This window comes from Musca domestica, unplaced genomic scaffold, assembly GCF_030504385.1.
Source record: "Musca domestica strain aabys unplaced genomic scaffold, Musca_domestica.polishedcontigs.V.1.1 38, whole genome shotgun sequence".
NCBI classification, from domain to species: Eukaryota; Metazoa; Arthropoda; class Insecta; order Diptera; family Muscidae; genus Musca; species Musca domestica.
The window spans coordinates 1,601,683-1,623,153 of NW_026712324.1; the positions used below are offsets into that span (position 1 = coordinate 1,601,683).

The window sequence follows — 21,471 nt, forward strand, 5'->3', positions numbered from 1 at the left end:
ATTTGGATATAGCTCCCATATATAACTTCGTCCGATTTACCTTTTATTGTGCACCAAACGTCTAATATTTGTCCAAATTAGATGGAATTTGGCACATACGACCGAATTGAGTCTAGGAGGTAGTATGCCAAATTTGGTGAAGATCGGTTCATCGATTGGGCAAAGTGGTGTAGGGTATCATAAAGTCGGCCCGCCCGACTTTAAGACTTTCTTTACTGGTTTAACTTTGTTAACAATATCACCTCCCAAAATGAACTAAAAATTTGACAAAGTTTCACATTTCGTTCACTTTTGCCTGGCCTCGATGACCTTTTTGCGATTTGTCAAAATTTGCTTTTTGTTGCGCAAAAACTTCAAATCTCAAATCAAACAAAAATCCATTTGGTTGTCCTAATTAACAATTGTTGTACCAGTCACCAGAAAACTTATCTCACAACTATCGCATTTCAAAATGTGGCAACAGACGCCCGCCCTTTTGCGCGATTGTAACCCTGTTAGGTGGGAGCTGGGCTGTTATGACAAAAGAAAAACTAACACCAACATCACGTACGACAACATTGTGTGGCATGACATTTTAACCTAAACGTCACGAAAAAACGGTTTTGATTTTTTTGGGGGGGATTTTTCAGTTTTCTGCTGCCCTGTCATATTACAATGGTAGTGTGGCAACAACATGGAAATAATGATAGCTGCAATGAGGGCTCCTGCAAACGCTTGAGATGAAAAGCATTTGGAAAATAACGAATTGCAATTTGTTAATTAAATTTTGATTTCATGACATGTAACAACCTTTAAATGAGATGGTAGGAGGTGGAATAGCGATTCGCTTCGAAAAGAAACAGAATGGAAAATGCAAGGCACCAATTCAAATGAAATCTTTTAAAACATTGTATGGAACTGGGAGTTAGTAACCATTTATGGGAGAGGAGAACAAACAAAAAAAATGTACCCAAAATCTTTGGGATCTGCTCGCAACACCCTACAGCCAACCTATTTATTAGTCAACAAAAATAAATGCAAATATTGAAGGACGTCTTTGGCCAATCCATTTATGAGCCACTAAAAATTATAGCAAATATTCAAAGACCTCCTTGGCTATACGGAGCCCTGACTATCTAATCTTGATTCCAGGACCAAAATTTCCCTCTATTAGAAAGACGTTCTTGGTTATGGGGTCAATCCATTTATGAGCCACTAAAAATTATAGCAAATATTCAAGGACCTCCTTGGCTATACGGAGCGCTGACCATCTAATCTTGATTTCAGGACCAAAATTTCCCTCTATTAGAAAGCCTCATAGTCGTATAGGGTGCATACTCACACACACATAGCTACACTCCCATGTAGCCGGAGTTGCAGTTAGGAGTTCCTCACTTTCAGTTTGTTGGCCATGGCTCCAATGCATTTGTTGCAAATATGAGGAAACAACATCGAACTCCCGCCATTCAACAAGAAAGCAACATGCAGGCAACCAGACAGACAGACAGCCACTCAGAGTGGACAGACAAAATGTAACTGTGCACCCAGTGCAACAGCAGCAACAAAAACAATAACAAAGTGAATGCTGTAATAGTCTCGGATGTTGAAGCCATGGAAGCGGTAATGCAACACAACAATAATGGTAATAACTGCAACAACAACAACATCACCGCAAATCAGGAAAAGCATGAAAATGCCACAAGAAAAGTGAACGAACAGCTAAAGTGAGATCGTTGTTACTTTTCATATGCGCATGTGTGTGTATGTGTGAGTGCAAGCGTGTTTGGGTGCCAGCAACGTTGTGCGCATGCTCACCTTTCTACTTTGAAGGCTTTCAAGCCAGTCTGCATTCGAACGAAGACTATTGCTTTCAGTAGATTTGTTGTTGCTGTGGTTTTGGTAAATGTTTGCCATTGTTGTTGTTGCAATATTTTTTTTTTTTTGCTTCGTGGATATTATGTAATATTCATTTCTATGCTTTTTGCAATGAAATGGAAAACAAAGATGAAAGAAAACTGCAAGCGAAACGAAAAAAAGGAAAATCCAAGAAAACCGTTTTCACATAACACCACAAAAAATAGGGGAAAACGAATGAAAATTAATGATGCAGTTGGAGTTGTGTGGAAATCGGAATTGAAGTCGGGAGGGGGATAAAAATGGAAAGAGAATGTGAAATTGATATTATGTAATTGTGGTAAATGAAGTCGGCTTATTTATGTGGAGTCATATTCAAAAAACTAAAAAAATAACATTAGGTTATTAAAAGGCCTTGAAAAAATATTTTTAAAAAATCCAAGTTTAAGTTATTAAAAGGCCTTGCAAAAATATTTTCAAAAAATCCAAGTTTAGGTTATTAAAAGGCCTTGAAAAAATATTTTTAAAAAATCCACGTTTAGTGCTCTGATAGGCCTTGAAAAAATATTTTTAAAAAATCCACGTTTAGTGCTCTGATAGGCCTTGAAAAAATATTTTTAAAAAATCCACGTTTAGTGCTCTGATAGGCCTTGAAAAAATATTTTTAAAAAATCCACGTTTAGGTCATTAATAGGCCTTGAAAAAATATTTTTAAAAAATCCACGTTTAGGTCATTAATAGGCCTTGAAAAAAATATTTTTAAAAAATCCACGTTTAGGTCATTAATAGGCCTTGAAAAAATATTTTTAAAAAATCCACGTTTAGGTCATTAATAGGCCTTGAAAAAATATTTTTAAAAAATCCACGTTTAGGTCATTAATAGGCCTTGAAAAAAATATTTTTAAAAAATCCACGTTTAGGTCATTAATAGGCCTTGAAAAAAATATTTTTAAAAAATCCACGTTTAGGTCATTAATAGGCCTTGAAAAAATATTTTTAAAAAATCCACGTTTAGGTCATTAATAGGCCTTGAAAAAATATTAAAAAAAAAAACAGGTTTGGGTCATTAAAAGGCCTTGAAAAACTATTTTTAAAAAATCCACGTTTAGGATATTAATAGGCCTTGAAAAAATATTTTTAAAAAATTTTTACAAAAATAATAGGCCTTGAAAAAATATTTTGAAAAAAATCCACGTTTAGGTCACTAATAGGCTTGGAAAAAAAATATTTTGAAATAAATCCACGTTTAGGTCACTAATAGGCCTTGAAAAAATATTTTTAAAAAATCCACGTTTAGGTCATTAATAGGCCTTGAAAAAAATATTTTTAAAAAAATCCACGTTTAGGTCATTAATAGGCCTTGAAAAAATATTAAAAAAAAAAAACAGGTTTGGGTCATTAAAAGGCCTTGAAAAACTATTTTTAAAAAATCCACGTTTAGGATATTAATAGGCCTTGAAAAAATATTTTTAAAAAATCCACGTTTAGGTCATTAATAGGCCTTGAAAAAATATTTTTAAAAAATCCACGTTTATGGCTTTGATAGGACTTGAAAAAATATTTTTAAAAAATCCGCGTTTAGGTCATTAATAGGCCTTGAAAAAATATTATTAAAAAGTCCACGTTTAGATCATTAATAGGCCTTGAAAAAATATTTTTAAAAAATCCACGCTTAGATCATTAATAGGCCTTGAAAAAATATTTTTAAAAAATCCACGTTTAGATCATTAATAGGCCTTGAAAAAATATTTTTAAAAAATCCACGCTTAGATCATTAATAGGCCTTGAAAAAATATTTTTAAAAAATCCACGTTTAGATCATTAATAGGCCTTGAAAAAATATTTTTAAAAAATCCACGCTTAGATCATTAGTAGGCCTTGAAAAAATATTTTTTAAAAATTCCACGCTTAGATCATTAATAGGCATTGAAAAAATATTTTTAAAAATTCCACGTTTAGATCATTAATAGGCCTTGAAAAAATATTTTTAAAAAATCCACGTTTAGATCATCAATAGGCCTTGAAAAAATATTTTTAAAAAATCCACGTTTAGGTCATTAATAGGCCTTGAAAAAATATTTTAAAAAAACCCAGGTTTGGGTCATTAAATAGCCTTGAAAAAATATTTTTAAAAAATCCACGTTTAGGTCATTAATAGGCCTTGAAAAAATATTTTAAAAAAACCCAGGTTTGGGTCATTAAATAGCCTTGAAAAAATATTTTTAAAAAACCCAGGTTTGGGTCATTAAATAGCCTTGAAAAAATATTTTTAAAAAATCCACGTTTAGGTCATTAATAGGCCTTGAAAAAATATTTTAAAAAAACCCAGGTTTGGGTCATTAAATAGCCTTGAAAAAATATTTTTAAAAAATCCAAGTTTAGGATATTAATAGGCCTTGAAAAAATATTTTTAAAAAATCCACGTTTAGGTCAATAATAGGCCTTGAAAAAATATTTTTAAAAAGTCCACGTTTAGGTCATTAATAGGCCTTGAAAAAATATTTTTTAAAATCCAAGTTTAAGTCATTAATAGGCCTTGAAAAAATATTTTTAAAAAATCCACGTTTAGGTTATTAAAAGGCCTTGAAAAAATATTTTTAAAAAATCCACGTTTAGGTTATTAAAAGGCCTTGAAAAAATATTTTTAAAAAATCCACGTTTAGGTTATTAAAAGGCCTTGAAAAAATATTTTTAAAAAATCCACGTTTAGGTTATTAAAAGGCCTTGAAAAAATATTTTTAAAAAATCCACGTTTAGGTTATTAAAAGGCCTTGAAAAAATATTTTTAAAAAATCCACGTTTAGGTTATTAATAGGCCTTGAAAAAAATATTTTTAAAAAATCCACGTTTAGCTCATTAATAGGCCTTGAAAATATATTTTTAAAAAACCCACGTTTAGGTCATTAATAGGTCTTGAACAAAAAAAAAAAAAAAAAAAAAAAAAAATCACGTTTAGGTCATAAATAGAACTTGAAAAAATATTTTTAAAAAATCCAAGTTTAGGTCATTAATAGACCTTGAAAAAAATATTTTTAAAAAAATTCACGTTTAGGTCATTAATAGGCCTTGAAAAAATATTTTTAAAAAATCCACGTTTAGGTCATTGATAGGCCTTGAAATATATTTATAAAAAATCCACGTTTAGGTTATTAAAAGGCTTTAAAAAATATTTTTAAAAAATCCACGTTTACGTCTTTAATAGGCCTTGAATAAAATATTTTTAAAAAATCCACGTTTAGGTCTTTAATAGGCCTTGAATAAAATATTTTTAAAAAATCCACGTTTAGGTCATTACTAGGCCTTGAAAAAATATTTTTAAAAAATCCACGGTTAAGGCTTTGATGGGCGTTGAAAGAATATTCTTAAAAAGTCCAAGTTTAGGTCCTTGATAGGCCTTGAAAAAATATTTTTAAAAAATCCACGGTTAAGGCTTTGATGGGCGTTGAAAGAATATTCTTAAAAAGTCCAAGTTTAGGTCCTTGATAGGCCTTGAAAAAATATTTTTAAAAAATCCACGGTTAAGGCTTTGATGGGCGTTGAAAGAATATTTTTAAAAAGTCCAAGTTTAGGTCCTTGATAGGCCTTGAAAAAATATTTTAAAAAAATCCACGTTTCTTTATAGGCCTTGAAAAAATATTTTAAAAAAATCCACGTTTCTTGATAGGCCTTGAAAAAATATTTTAAAAAATCCACGTTTCTTCATAGGTCTTGAAAAAATATTTTTTAAAAATCAACGTTTAGGGCTTTGATAGGTCTTGAAAAAATATTTTTAAAAAATCCACGTTTAGGGCTTTGATAGGTCTTGAAAAAATATTTTTAAAAAATCCATGTTTAGGTCATTATTAGGCCTTGAAAAAATATATATGTAAAAAATCCACGTTTAGGTCTTTGATAGGCCTTGAAAAATATTTTTAAAAAATCCATGTTTAGGTCATTAAAATTTCTTGAAAAAATATTTTTAAAAAATCCACGTTTAGGTCATCAGAATTCCTTGAAAAAATATTTTAAAAAAAACCACGTTTAGGTCATCAGAATTCCTTGAAAAAATATTTTAAAAAAAAACCACGTTTAGGTCTTTGATAGGCTTTGAAAAAATATTTTTAAAAAATCCACGTCTAATGATAGGACTTGAAAAAATATTTTTAAAAAATCCACGTCTAATGATAGTACTTGAAAAAATATTTTTAAAAAATCCACGTCTAATGATAGGACTTGAAAAATATTTTTAAAAAATCCACGTTTAGTGCTTGAAAAAATATTTAAAAAAAAAATAGTTTTAAAAATCCACGTTTAGTGCTTTGATAGGCCTTGAAAAAATATTAAAAAAAATAGTTTTAAAAATCCACGTTTAGTGCTTTGATAGGCCTTGAAAAAATATTTTTTTAAAAATCCACGTTTAGTGCTTTGATAGGCCTTGAAAAAATATTAAAAAAAATAGTTTTAAAAATCCACGTTTAGTGCTTTGATAGGCCTTGAAAAAATATTTTTTTAAAAATCCACGTTTAGTGCTTTGATAGGCCTTAAAAAAATATATTTAAAAATCCACGTTTAGTGCTTTGATAGGCCTTGAAAAAATATTTTTAAAAAATCCACGTTTATAGCTTTGATAGGCCTTGAAAAAATATTTTTAAAATGTCCACGTTTATAGCTTTGATAGGCCTTGAAAAAAATATTTTTAAAAAATCCACGTTTATAGCTTTGATAGGTTTTGAAAAAAAATATTTTTAAAAAATCTACGTTTATAGCTTTGATAGGCCTTGAAAAAATATTTTTAAAAATCCACGTTTATAGCTTTGATAGGCCTTGAAAAAATATTTTTAAAAAATCCACGTTTAGGGCTTTGATTGGCCTTGAGAAAATATTTTTAGAAAATCCACGTTTATAGCTTTTATAGGCCTTGAAAAAATATTTGTGAAAAATCCACGTTTAGTGGTTTGATATGCCCTGAAAAGATATTTAAAAAAAACACGCTTAATGATAGGACTTGAAAAATATTTTTAGAGAAAACCAGGTTCAATAATAGGCTTGCTTTTTGTTTTTTTAATCCGGTTTTCACTTTCTGAAGGACTATCAGAGAGCCAATTCCGCATGCATTCTCGTGAGTATGTATTGTACACATTTGTATATTCAAAATTCAACCACCCTATATTTTACCCTCTCAAAAAAAAAAATGACTTGGAAAATTACAAAAAGAAAAACATCCAATTTATTCATTGTTTTCCCTATAAGTCATCGCGATCTGATCTTGTGACATTCCCAAGTGGGTGGGCAACAACATTATATCCCGTCGTTTATGTGTTGCTGTCAAAGTTTTTTTTATGATAAATGTTCACCCTCTCTTCCTCCTTGACGTCTTGTTGATTGGCCCCATGTATTCAAAAAAAAAAAACATAAATGGCAATGGAGGTACCTCCATGCCGGTGATGGCTGTCATTACCAGCGGTGCCTTAATAATTGCTATTGTATGAATATATTTGCACTTTGAGTGCATTTTAAGTTATGCCGCTGCCGTTGTTGTTGTGGTTGTTGCTTCTATCTAATATCGTTATATAGTTGTTGCTTTTTGTTGTTGTTTTAATAGATATATGTGTTTGCATATTAAATGCAACGAAGCAGTTACTGACTGTGTCCGTCTGCCTGCCTATCTGCCTAAGTGCCTCGTCGTTTGTTGGTCTTCAGATGCCTGCTTGAAGATAAAACCTAATAAAGGAAGTTTTTAATAGAGACTTTGAAATGAAAATGACAATATAGAAAAAACAACAACAACATTAACAAAAACAACAAGGAAAACAAATAACAATAAAAAAGAAATAACATCAAATAGATTATATTGAATTACTTGCGGCTGAGTTATTGAACGCTTGGCGGTACACAGAGAGAAATTGAGGAGAACTTCTGGTAATAGAGGGGTTTCTAGAAGGAGAAGATCTGCATATGGTCTTTTAACCTTAGATAAGCTCTAGAAGGTCTTCTAATCATAGAAGATTTGTAAAGGGTATTTTAGGCATAGAACATTTGTAGAATGTCTTTTAGCCTCCGAAGACATGTAAAGAGCCTTCTGTCATAGAAGATATTTTGGCCCCAAAAGACCTGTAAAAAGTCCCCAAGCCATTGAATATTTGCAGAAGGTATTTTAGCCTTGAAAGACCTATATAGGACATTTTCGCCTTAGAAGACCTGTAGAAGGTCGTTTAGCCTTAGAAGGCCTGCATGAGGTTTCTTAGCATTGTATGAGGTCTTTTGGCCTGAGAAGACCTGTATGAGTTCTTTTATCCTTAGAAAATATGAAGGAGGTCTTTCAGTCTCAGAAGACCTCTATGAGGATTTTTGGCCATAGACAATCAATAGACGGTATTTTAGCCTTGGAAGACCTGTAGAAGATCTTTTAGCCTTAGAAGACCTGTATGAGATCTTGTGGTCTTAGAAGACATGTGTAAGGGCTTTTAGCTTTTAGAAAACCTGTAGAAAGGCTTTTGGCCTTATATGTTCTGTATGATGTATTTTAGGCTTTGAAGACCTATGGACAGTCTTTTAGCCTTGTAAGATCTGTAGAAGGTCTTTTGGCCTTAGATGGCCTGTACGATGTATTTTAGCTTTAGAAGAACAGTATAGGGGATTTTAGCCTTAGATGACCTGTATGAGGTCTTCTAGCCTAAAAAGACCTGTATAAGGTTTTTTTTAACCTTAGACCTGTATGAGGTCTTGTGGTCTTAGAAGACGTGTGTGAGGGCTTTTAGCTTTTATAAAACCTGTAGAAAGGCTTTTGGCCTTAGAATTTGATGTATTTTAGCCTTTAAGACCCGTAGACAGTCTTTTAGCCTTGTTAAACCTGTATAAAGTCTTTTAGCCTTAGAGGACCTGTTTGAGGTCTTCTAGCCTAAAAAGACCTGTATGAGGTCTTGTGGTCTTAGAAGACATGTGTGTGGGCTTTTAGCTTTTAGTAAACCTGTATAAAGGCTTTTGGCCTTAGAAGTTCTGTATGATGTATTTTAGCCTTTAAAGACTTGTATACTGTCTTTTAGCTTTGTAAGATTTCTAGAATGTCTTTTGGCCTTAAATAACCTGTATGATGAATTTTAGATTCAGAAGAGCCGTATAAGAGATTTTAGCCTGTATAAGACTTGTGAAAGGTCTTTTAGCCTTGGAGAACCTGTATGAGATTTTTTTGCCTTGGATTACCTGTGGAAGGTATTATAGACACAGAAGACTTGTAGAAGGTCTTTTAGCCTAAAAAGACCTATATAAGGTTTTTTGTAGCCTAAGTCCTGTATGAGGTTTTTTCGTCTTAGAAGACATGTGTGAGGGCTTTTAGCTTTTGGAAAACCTGTAGAAAGGCGTTTGGCCTTAGAAGTTCTGTATGATGTATTTTAGCCTTTGAAGGCCTGTATACAGTATTTTAGCCTTGTAAGATCTGTTGAAGGTCTTTTGGCTTTAGATGGCCTGTATGATGTATTTTAACTTCAGAAGAGCCGTAAAAGGTATTTTAGCCTGTATAAGAACTGTGGAAGGTCTTTTAGTCTTAGAAGGTCTGCATGGGAATTTTTCCCTAGATTACCTGTGGAAGGTATTATAGCCACAGGAGACCTGTATAACGTATTTTAGCCTTGGAGAACCTGTAGAAGGTCTTTTAACCTGTAAGAGGGTGTTTATCCTTGCAGACCTCTAGAAGGACTTCTAACTGTGAAAAACTTGAATAGGTCTTCTACCCACAGAAGATCTGTATAAGATCCTCTAACCGGATAAGACATATATATGGTCCTCGAACCGTATAAGACTTGTAGAAGGTCTTCTAGTCTTAGAAGACCTGTAGAAGGGCTTCTTACCGTATATATCAAACATAAGTTCTTCTTACTGTTTTAGCTTTAGAGATCTTTTGGATGGTTTTCTAACTGTAAAGAACCTTTGAGAATCCTTCGATCCTCAGATGACCTCAAGTTACTGGTTTCTTCATCCATTTTTTCCTCACTGTACTCAATTAGCATGCAACGCAGATACCTTCTCCCGACTCATAGTCATACACATCAAATATTGTTGTTGTTGCTGTTGTTGTCGACTTCAAATTCAGGTTTTAGGTGTGCCTATCAAACGGATAGTTTGCCACGTTAGAGGCATGCATTTTTAATAGACCCAATGCACACAGAGGATCTATGGGTCTGTCAGGCAACTAAGCTGTTGGCTAGCCCTCAGTCCTCCGAAGCCGAGCAACAATGGAGAAATCAATAAATATTTGGTGGTTATTGGATTTGAATAACTATCTATGTCTTCGTCTTTGTCGTTGTCCTCGTCGCTGAGACGGACACATTTGAAATGTTAATAATGTCTTTGAAGCGTTTTTCTTTCTGAAATGGCGGGAATGGAAAACAATGAAATGCATTTGCAACTGAACTGAAGTGGGTGAATAACTCACAGCCAGGATTACTAAACCAACGACGGGTTTCATGGGAGTGGGAGTAGACAATTGCAGTTTGTCTTTTTCCCAGTCCCGGCAGTCGGCAGTTATTTGCAATGCAGTTTGGCAATTATTGGTACGGGGCTTGTGGGAATTGATAAGGCGACATCCTCTCCCCCATTTATGCGGATGTGTTAATGCAAATTTGTATTTGCATTGAAGTTATGATGTCGATATCGACTTTATTGCTTTGATATGGGATTTTCTTGGAATTTATTTTTAGTCTTTTTTATTTTAATTTTAGATATTTATGGACGGAAGTAGGTGACGCATGGGGGTATCATAATTTGTATTTTTAAAGGTATTTTGTATTATTAAAGGTTGTTGTGAAAATAAGTGGGTTAACATTAAGATGTAGCTCCTTTCGATCATCAACAGAGACACAAGAGAACCTTTAAAAGACCGGATTTTTTAAAAATATTTTTTTAAGGACGATCAATCAACGTAATTTTGTTAAAAGGTCTATTCAAAGTGGATTTTTCCAATTTTTCATTTTCTAAAAAAATATTTTTTCAAGGATCAGTAGACGTGGATTTTTTAAAAAAAAATATTTTTTCAAGGATCAACAGACGTGAATTTTTTTAAAAAAATATTTTTTTCAAGGATCAACAGACGTGGATTTAAAAAAAAAAAATCAAGGATCAACAGACGTGGATTTAAAAAAAAAAAAAATTCAAGGATCAACGGACGTGCATTTTTTAAAAATAATATTTCAAGCACCAACAGGCGTGGATTTTTTACAAAATATATTTTTTAAGGATCAGCACTCGTAGATCTTTTAAAAAAACCCTTTTTTAAAGATCAACAGACGTTGATTTTTTAAAAAACACTTTTTCAAGGATCAACAGACTTGAATTTTTAAAAAAAATATTTTTTCAAGAATCAACAGACGTGATTTTTTTAAAAAATATTTTTTTAAGGATCAACAGATGTTTATTTTTCAAAAAATATTTTTTCAAGGATCAACAGACGTGGATTTTTTAAAAAAAATATTTTTTCAAGTATCAACAGACGAGGCTTTCTTAAAAAATATTTTTTCAAGGATCAAACTACGTGGATTTTTTAAAAAAAATATTTTTTCAAGTATCAACAGACGAGGCTTTCTTAAAAAATATTTTTTCAAGGATCAAACTACGTGGATTTTTTAAAAAAAATATTTTTTCGAGGATTTTTTTTTAAGGATCAACAGACGTGGATTTTTTAAAAAAATATTTTTTCAAGGATCAACACACGTGGATTTAAAAAAAAAACAATTTTTTCAAGGATCAACAGACGTGGATTTTTTAAAAAACAATTTTTTCAAGGATCAACAGACGTGGATTTTTTAAAAAAATATTTTTTTAAGGATCAACAGGCGTGGATTTATAAAAAAATATATTTTTTCAAGGATCAACAGACTTGGGTTTAAAAAAATTTAAAGGATCAACAGACTTGGTTTTAAAAAAAATTCAAAGATCAAAAGACTTGGATTTTTTTAAAAAATATTTTTCAAAGATCAAAAGACTTGGATTTTTTTAAAAAATATTTTTCAAAGATCAAAAGACTTGGATTTTTTTAAATATTTTTCAAAGATCAAAAGACTTGGATTTTTTTAAATATTTTTCAAATATCAACCGACGTCATGAATTGTATTAAATATTTTTTTCAAGGACAACAGATGTGGATTCTTAGAAAAAATCTTTTCAAGGACCAACAGACGTGGATTTTTTAAAAGAATATTTTTCTAAAGGATTAACAGACGTGGATTTAAAAAAAACATTCGTAAAGGATCAGCAGGCGCGTATTTTTTTACAAAAAATATTTTTCAAGGATCAACGGACGTGGATTTTTTTAAAGGATCGAGAGGCGTGTATTTTTTAAAAAATAATCTTTTAATGATCAAAATATTTTTTCAAGGATAGGCAGACGTGGATTTTTTAAAAAATAATCTTTTAAGGATAAAAATATTTTTTCAAGGATAGTCAAACGTGGATCTTTTAAAAAATAATCTTTTAAGAACCAAAATATTTTTTCAAGGATAGGCAGGCGTGGATTTTATAAAAAATATTATTTCAAGGACCAACAGACGTGGACTTTTTTATTTTTTTTTCGAGGATAAACAGACGTGGACTTTTTTAAATTTTTTTTCAAGGATAAACAGACGTGGACTTTTTTAAATAATATTTTTTCAAGGATAAAAAGACGTGGACTTTTTTAAAAATATTTTTTCAAAAATCAACATTTGTAAAGACTGTCAGTCAACCGGTATGTTTTGAAAATATTTTTTAAGTACTATCGAACCAACGAAATTTATTTCGACTACTACCAGGTCCTTTGCCCTGATTTCATATTTTTCATTATTTTATTTTACAAATGATTTTTCTTTTATTTTTCAGAACATCAACAACAATCCCACCATTCTCTGCAACAACAGACAACTCAATCTCAACCACAGCAGCAGCAACAATCACTACAACAGCAACATCCTTCGGCCCAATCTCAGCCCTTTGTTATAAACGACAGCAATTCGAACAGTGCTGTGGCCAAATCCTTTGTCCCCTGTAAAGTTTGTGGCGACAAGGCTTCGGGTTATCATTACGGCGTTACGTCCTGTGAGGGTTGTAAGGTATGACAACATTTGTTTACTTTGTTTCGATTATTTAAATAATTTAGAATTGTTTTCTTGCAGGGTTTCTTTCGTCGCAGCATCCAAAAACAAATCGAATATCGTTGTCTGCGGGACGGCAAGTGTTTGGTCATACGCCTCAATCGTAATCGCTGCCAGTATTGTCGTTTTAAGAAATGTCTATCAGCTGGTATGAGTCGAGACTGTAAGTAGCCAATAGTTATTGTATATTTGAAATATTTTAATGGGGTTGATAAATATAAGTTTTTTTTTAGAAAAAATTAAGGTGTTATTCATATAATGTATTTTCCGTAGTGCATAATAATAAATATAACAATATTGGTCTAAATTCTCCATTGGAACTTTATATCCTTTTTGGATAGAGCATCGTTTATATTCTTAGGTTTTTCTTCATCGATGCCGCATTTTTCTAACGACATGTCCAAAAAAATGCGTCACAAATGATGTCACTACCCAGATGGGGTAAAGGTGTATGTATTGACATTACAAGTGGAAACATATTCATCATCAATTTCTAAGCTAAATTTTGATTATTTGGCATACTACCACAAAACATGACGTCCAAATTTTCTAATTTGAGGTCTTTAGGTTCATTTTTCATCCAGATTAGCTGTACTCGGGAAATCCGGTTTTTAAAAACAGTCAAAGTACAAAGTACAACAGTCAAATTTAACCAGGAAATTATATTAATATTTGTCCATTATTTGAGTAGTCAGTGTTTCAGAAGGTAATGCTTTGCCGATGCAGAGTATGTAGCTGTTTTAAGGCAATAGAAGGCAATTTACTTTTTGAAATCCAGGAAAAGTTCTTTAAACTTTAGAAGTTTGTTTACGTATTCTATGTATTGGACCTCTAAAGAGTGCCCAATACATAAATATACATCCCTACAAATAAAAGACCTCGGAAGATCTTTCTTAAATTTATATCTATAACATTTGTCTTCTACAAAAAAATGCTTTATATGCTATTTTTATAGCAGACTTTCAGAAGATCTATAAATCTATAGATGAATAAAAAATAGATCTTGAAGGTCCCCCTTATGCGGAAGCCCCCTAGGTATATATGTAATACTATTACAAGGTCTTCTATATATTGAAGTTCTGCTGTCTTTTATCCGTAGGTATTTCTATAATGCCGTCTATATAGGGAAGGTCTCTGCAAAGGTTTTTACCCATTACCGTTACACTATCTATTGTATAACCTTACGAGGTCGCCTGCTTATTTAGGATCTTTAGAGGTCATCTATCAATAAGAAGATCTCTAGAAAGTCATCTATCGATACAGGGCTTCTAGGAAATTTGCTATCGACACAAGGTCTTAAGAAAGCCTTTTTTTACTATAGGAGACTTCTAAGAAAGTCTTCTGAAAAGAAATATTTTAATTTCACATTTTCGGATCTACACAGTAAGAATCGAAACTTACAATATTTCATATCCATTCTCCAATTGGGTTCTTTGGGTTTTTAAACCCTCAGCCATATTGCTAGAAAGAGTATACATCATTGGATACGGCCAAAACGTGTCTCATCGAAATAACGGTTTTAGACCTGGGGCGTTTTGAAACAAATCCGTTTCAAGACATTTATAGTATATTTAGCGATGTTCGTCCGTCTGTCTGGCTGGTGCACATGATGAGTATCCGATTTGGTCCAAACTTGGTAAATCGTAATATTATTATCAAACTTATATCTATTTCGGAGATGGTCAATATCGGTCCTCTCCTTCTGGAGTCGAAATTTACAAAAAAAGTATTCTACTGCACAGACAAAGGAAGAATAATACGATTTTGCTTCAACTTTGCAAGTCCTAATATTTACAGCAGTGTTAGATCAGGTGCAAAAAAATAGACAATATCTGTCCACTCCATCAAGTACCTCCCCCACAACGGGTTAAAATTTTGAATAATTGCAACTCTATTAAATTGTGATGTAAAAGTCCGACTGCCTTCAAATTACACACATTATAATATTTTTATAGGAATTTTTTTAGGAATAAGTTTTCAAGAATCTTTTTGCCAACAACAAATATTTTAAAGAATATGTTCTCAAGAGCCAATAAACCAGAATTTTTAAGAGAATATTTTCAAGGACAGCCGCGGCGGACGAATAAACGAGTTTCCTAGATTGTTTGCTGTTTAACTTTTTTTAAAGAATATTTTCTCAAGAACATTCAGCAAAAAAATTGATTTTTCTAAGAATCTTTTCCAAATAACATTTTTCATAAGGACCATCAAACCAATAAACGTGGATTTATAAAAATATTTTCTCAAGGGCCACCTGGCCAATAAGTCTGGATATTTTTAATAACATTTTCTTATGGACATTACATGTTTATATTTTTTTTGTCAAGGACATTCAGACTTAATACCTTAAAGCCATACAAAAACGGGAACCTCTATAGACAAATTTATGCCTCAAGGATTGTCATCTATCAAATTTTCCTAAATATCAAATTAAAAAAAATTGTGGGTAAATGTGGCTAGGATTATTAAAATACCGAATATCGGTATGTACCGTTGCATGTGCGCTATAAGAAAACATGGATTCAATTCATATGAACTAAAAATACCAATTTTTAGACAAATCCGTGAAAAAAGTGACAAAAATCATCGAAATATCCGGAGGTAAGGGGGCTAGAACCCTTTACGAACTACAACACCAATTTTTTGACAAATCAGTGGTTTTATGTGGCGAAAATTATCAAAATACCGAATATCGGGAGGCATTGTTATATGGCGGCTATACCATAACGTGGAACGATATATCTAATTTTCAACACCAACCATCCTACCAACACAATACAAATTGTTCTAACAAATGTTGAAGCTCTACGTCTAATAATGTGGACTGTATCGTGATTTCAACAGAGAGACGAACAGACAGACGAACATCGTTAAATCAACATAGAATTTTATGCTGATTATGAATATATAAATACTTTATGGGGTTACGACGAATATTTAATGATTTTACAAACGGAATGACAACGTTAATATACCCTTCTTTTTAAGGTAGAGGGTTTAAAAATTTAGCTTTGAGGAATATTTTTCATAGACATTCAGGCTAAGGATTTTCACCCCATTTTTTTTGTTAATTTAAAAATATTTAACAATATTTTCGTCGTACCTACAATCGTAGGTTTTTAAGAATTTATTCTCATAGACTATCAGACCAATAGATTTGGATTTTCAAAGAAATTTGCATTTATAAACGTAGATTTTGTAAATTTTCTTTAAGAGTATAAGACTAAATAATATTTTCTAAAGGACCTTCAAAAACACAAATGTCCATTTTTTAGAATATTTTACAAGGATCATCAGACAAATTCGTTTTGGATGTTTTTCTCAAGGACCATAATTTTTATTTTATTTTTTAAAGACCTTCAAACCAATAAACGTGGATTTATTAAGAATATTTTCTCAAGGATTCCCAGGTCAATAAACGTGCATTTTTTTAAGGATACTTCCTCCAGTGATTTTTTCATGGACTATCGAACGTGTAGAAAGTCTTCTATCTTTACAAAATTTTAGAAAGTTTTTTTGTTATAAAAGCTTTATTTAACAAGTAAAATAGTATCAGTCGGATTGTCCGACAGATGTATACCCCCAGCCTTGAGGTATGACTATTCAAACTTTATGTGGGGGAGGGGTGGTAGTTGGTTCCGATGCCGTTGACCAATATTGACCAATTCGTATGTGACCTAAGACTGATTATTTATTTAAAACAATGACCCTTTAGGGTAAAAATGTTAACATTTTGTGGGAAAGGTACCACAAGAAGTGGACCGATGTTGCCCATCTCCGAACTCGACCTAAGTTTTGTAATAACATTAGGATGTACCATGTTAGGATCAAATCGGATACTCCCTTTGAGAGTTATCGTGAGAACCAGCCGGCCAGACAGACAGACGGACGGACCTCGCTACATCGACCTGATCCTGAAACGGATTTGGTCCAAAGAGACCTAGGTTTTAAAAATGTTATTTCGATGAGGTACGGTTTGGCCATATCAAATGATATATTCCCCCTCTTGCCAAACTAAACTGACTGAATCCTGGTTTAGCAATAATTAGCCATTTTATCGTCTAATTATGTTAATAAATAAACATATTTTCTAAATAATTCCAAATAACATTTAGAAAAAATTCGTCTTCATTACAACTTCGAATCAACAACAACCATTAACAACAATTCTCATGGGTGTTCTTAATTCCAAGCTGTAACCAAAGTGGGTTTGTAGTTCAAAGCTGCTGCATGAAATCGCAGACGAACGAACAGCCAACAATTTTCACAAAAATATGCGTTTTTAATTCTTCTTGTCGGCTGGTGATTTCTTTTATTGGCCACCACCACAAACCAGTTAATTAATTTAATCAATAGCGGGGAGGTGGTGGCGGGCAAAGTGAGGGTATGAATGGCTGTTGGTGGCAGCGGTGGTGACGGTGCTGGGGGTTTGATGGCGGTGGCAATGTAACCATTCCTTTTTGGGGTTTCACAAAGTGTTATATTTAGAGATCGTTGATGGTTACAACAGCAACAACAACACCAAACCACCAAATTGTAATGTGCAACAGCAACAACAAGAACCTGAACATTAACGACGGCCAGTCACAGTCTGCTGCTGTGTCATTCTCAATTTTTGTTATTTGCCAAACGTCGTGGCTTAGGCCTGGTGAACTGAATCAGCGGTTGGCAGCCTGAATGACTGACTTGCTGACTTCTTGACTGAGGCCTCTACCCAACTGCCGAGTGACTGTGCAACACGTTGCACAGTTAATGAATGCCTCAACACAATTTTAACGTTAATTTTTTCGAATTTGTGGTGGTTGATTCGTTGGTTGGATGGTTGCTGCCGTTTCCATTTCAGTCACTGCTGCCAGTTCTACTGTTGTTGTTGTTGTCCGTCTGCCCCCCATTCAGACACACGAAAAATAAGCGTTCTTATTTACTTTATAAATTTCGTCCCTCTTCTCTTTGGCTTTTTGCGAATTTTGTATTTTTTGTGACGCATGACGACCTACTTTTGTCGTCTACATCAACAGCCGCAGCAGCAGCAACTACAACAAAACGAAACTATAATAATTATTATTATAATAGCAACAACAATGTTTGTGTGTTTTGAAAACATTGAAAGTTGAACAGATTCGTTGCACAGTGGTACAAAAATATAAAATAAAAAAATTAGAAATATAGCTCCACTATTTGAAAGAATACCCATCACGGACGTAGCATGGCGAAGCTCTAGAAGCTGGATCCCTCTGAAATGCCAAGTTGTTAGATATTTTGATTGAAAATACTCATCTGAAATGCTTTCGAAAAACATTGCTGGCTAAGATGTTGGCCCCATATAAAACCTCCTAAATGTCGGTTTTAAAATAACCTTCAATTCCGATTTCAGAATTGTCTTCAATTTTCCATTTTGCGCTCTAGAGCTTTTTTTCCAATCAGCCTTTCACAGCTCTTCAATTTTTAAAATGTCTTGTTATAGTTCTCCCACCAACCTCGCAACTTCTCACTCCTAACCACAGTCTTCTAACTGCCAACAAATCTGGGTAAGGTAAAAACACAGAGAACCCAAACGAAACGGAGCCATGACTGCGTTCACTAACCACAACATAACCAACATAATGCGAATTTGTAAAATCCACAAAAATCTAGCGATGATGTTTTGTGGAACTGCCTCGACGGTTCTTTTTGTTGCTGTCGCTGCTGTTAGTTTGGCGGATTGTGGCAATAGCATGGCTATGAGTGTGTAGTGGCGGTTGCATTAAGTTATTCATCAATTTGCTGGTATTACATTTGTAATGTTGCGGCTTTTTGGTTGCAGTAGGGGGGTGGTGTGATAATTAGCGTAGCAGATGTTGGGAGCATTGTTGACAGTATAACAGAGGCTATTAATATGTTAGCAGAGAATGTTATGATTGTTAAAATGTTAACTGAGACAGTTAAGATGGTAACAGGCTGTAAATATATTAACAGAGTCTGTTCAAATTTCAACAGAGGCTGCTAAAATGTTAACAGAAGCTGTTAATATATTAACAGAGGCCGTTAATAAATTAACAGAACCTGTTAATACACTAACAGAGGCTGTTAATAGATTAACAGAGGCTGTTAATAAATTAACAGAGGCTGTTAATACATTAACAGAGGCTGTTAATACATTAACAGAGGCTGTTAATACATTAACAGAGGCTGTTAATACATCAACAGAGGCTGTTAAAACATTAACAGAGGCTGTTAATACATTAACAGAGGCTGTTAATACATTAACAGAGGCTGTTAATACATTAACAGAGGCTGTTAATACATCAACAGAGGCTGTTAAAACATTAACAGAGGCTGTTAATACATTAACAGAGGCTGTTAATACATTAACAGAGGCTGTTAATACATTAACAGAGCCTGTTAATACATTAACAGAGCCTGTTAATACATTAACAGAGCCTGTTAATACATTAACTGAGCCTGTTAATACATTAACAGAGCCTGTTAATATATTAACAGAGACTGTTAATACTTTAACAGAGGCTGTTAGTACATTAACAGAGGCTGTTAATACATTAACGGAGGCTGTTAATATATTAACAGAGCCTGTTAATAAATTAACAGAGACTGTTAATATATTAACAGAACCTGTTAATACATTAACAGAGCCTGTTAATACATTAACAGAGGCTGTTAATATATTAATATGTTAGTAGAGACTGTTATGATGGCTAAAATGTTAACTGAGACTGTTAAGATGCTAACATGCTGTAAATTTATTAACAGAGGCTGTTAAAATTTCAACAGAGGCTGTTAATTAATAGAGACTGTTAATACTTTAACAGAGGCTGTTAGTACATTAACAGAGGCTGTTAATAGATTAACAGAGGCTGTTAGTACATTAACAGAGGTTGTTAAAACATTAACAGAGGCTGTTAATACATTAACAGAGCCTGTTAATACATCAACAGAGCCTGTTAATAAATTAACAGAGGCTGTAAATACATTAACAGAGGCTGTTAATATATTAATTCATTAACAGTCGCTGTTAATACATTAACAGAGGTTGTTAATACATTAATATGTTAGTAGAGACTGTTATGATTGCTAAAATGTTAACTGAGACTGTCAAGATGCTAACATGCTGTAAATTTATTAACAGAGGCTGTTAAAATTTCAACAGAGGCTGTTAATATATTAACAGAGACTGTTAATACTTTAACAGAGGCTGTTAATATATTAACAGAGACTGTTAATACTTTAACAGAGGCTGTTAGTACATTAACAGAGGCTGTTAATACATTAACAGTATTACAGTATTAACAGCCTCTGTTAATGTATTAATAGCCTCTGTTAATGTATTAACAGCCTCTATTAATGTATTAACAGCATCTGTTAATGTATTAACGGCCTCTGTTAATGTATTAACAGCATCTGTTAATGTATTAACAGCATCTGTTAATATATTAACAGCCTCTGTTAATGTATTAACAGCATCTGTTAATATATTAACAGCCTCTGTTAATGTATTTACAGTGCATGTTAATATATTAACAGTGCATGTTAATATATTAACAGCTTCTGTTAATATATTAACAGTCACTGTTAATTTATTAACAGCCTCTGTTAATGTAATAACAGTCACTGTTAATATATTAACAGCCTCTGTTAATGTATTAACAGGCTCTGTTAATGTATTAACAGGCTCTGTTAATGTATTAACAGTCACTGCTAATGTATTAACAGCCTCTATTAATGTATTAACAGTGCAGGTTAATATATTAACAGTGCATGTTAATATAATAACAGCCTCTGTTAATTTATTAACAGTCACTGTTAATATATTAACAGGAATTGTTAATATATTACCGACCTTTGTTAATATACTAACAGCCTCTGTATGTACAGCTACATACATACATATATTAAAAACCACTGTCAAATTATTAACATCCTATGTTAATGTATTAACAGAGACTGTTGTTTTATTAACAGAATCTGTTAATGTAGTATCAACCAGGATTTAAAATATTGTCAAGATGCGTATGATGGATATTTATGATCAAATGAATATCAATCATACGCATCCATGGACCATAATTGTCATACCTCTACCTCCCGTTGCCGAAGTATATTTTCCCACAATTCTATGGCCACACACAACCAATCGACAACAATTCTGTAATTCACATTCGCATGCTTTGCAATGCACAAATGTTGAGTTGAAATATTTTTTATTTTTGGTGTGCGAAATTGCATTTGGAAGTTAAGACAGACTGTCTGTGGCAACTTTTGGGGTTAAGTAATACAAAACTTGGAAGATGAAGACGAAGAAGAGGAAAACACACCGAAATGACAACAACAATGGGAACTGATTTTGAAATTAATTTTTGTTTCACTCTGCTCACACATTGATGTTGGTGGCAAACAAAATTGCAATTCGTTCGCCGCTGCCAAAATCTATGTTGCAAAGATCTGCAGTTCGCTTGGGTCTCCCCTCCAGCAATGTTTTTTTGTTCAATTTTGCTTCGATCGTTAGATTCTCTTGACGAATGCCTTTCCATCTGTAAGTCTTTACATT

General features: G+C 32.7%; 1 protein-coding gene across 1 annotated transcript in view; it reads left to right on the forward strand.

Annotated features, from left to right (window-relative positions):
• LOC101896514 (ecdysone-induced protein 78C) overlaps nucleotides 1-21,471 on the forward strand; it is a 204,146-nt gene that overhangs the window by 40,302 nt on the left and 142,373 nt on the right. Inside the window, exons 3-4 of the mRNA XM_059126342.1 lie at nucleotides 12,658-12,887; nucleotides 12,951-13,092. Coding sequence (XP_058982325.1) covers nucleotides 12,658-12,887; nucleotides 12,951-13,092 — 372 coding nt within the window. The remainder of the gene's footprint in view (nucleotides 1-12,657; nucleotides 12,888-12,950; nucleotides 13,093-21,471) is intronic.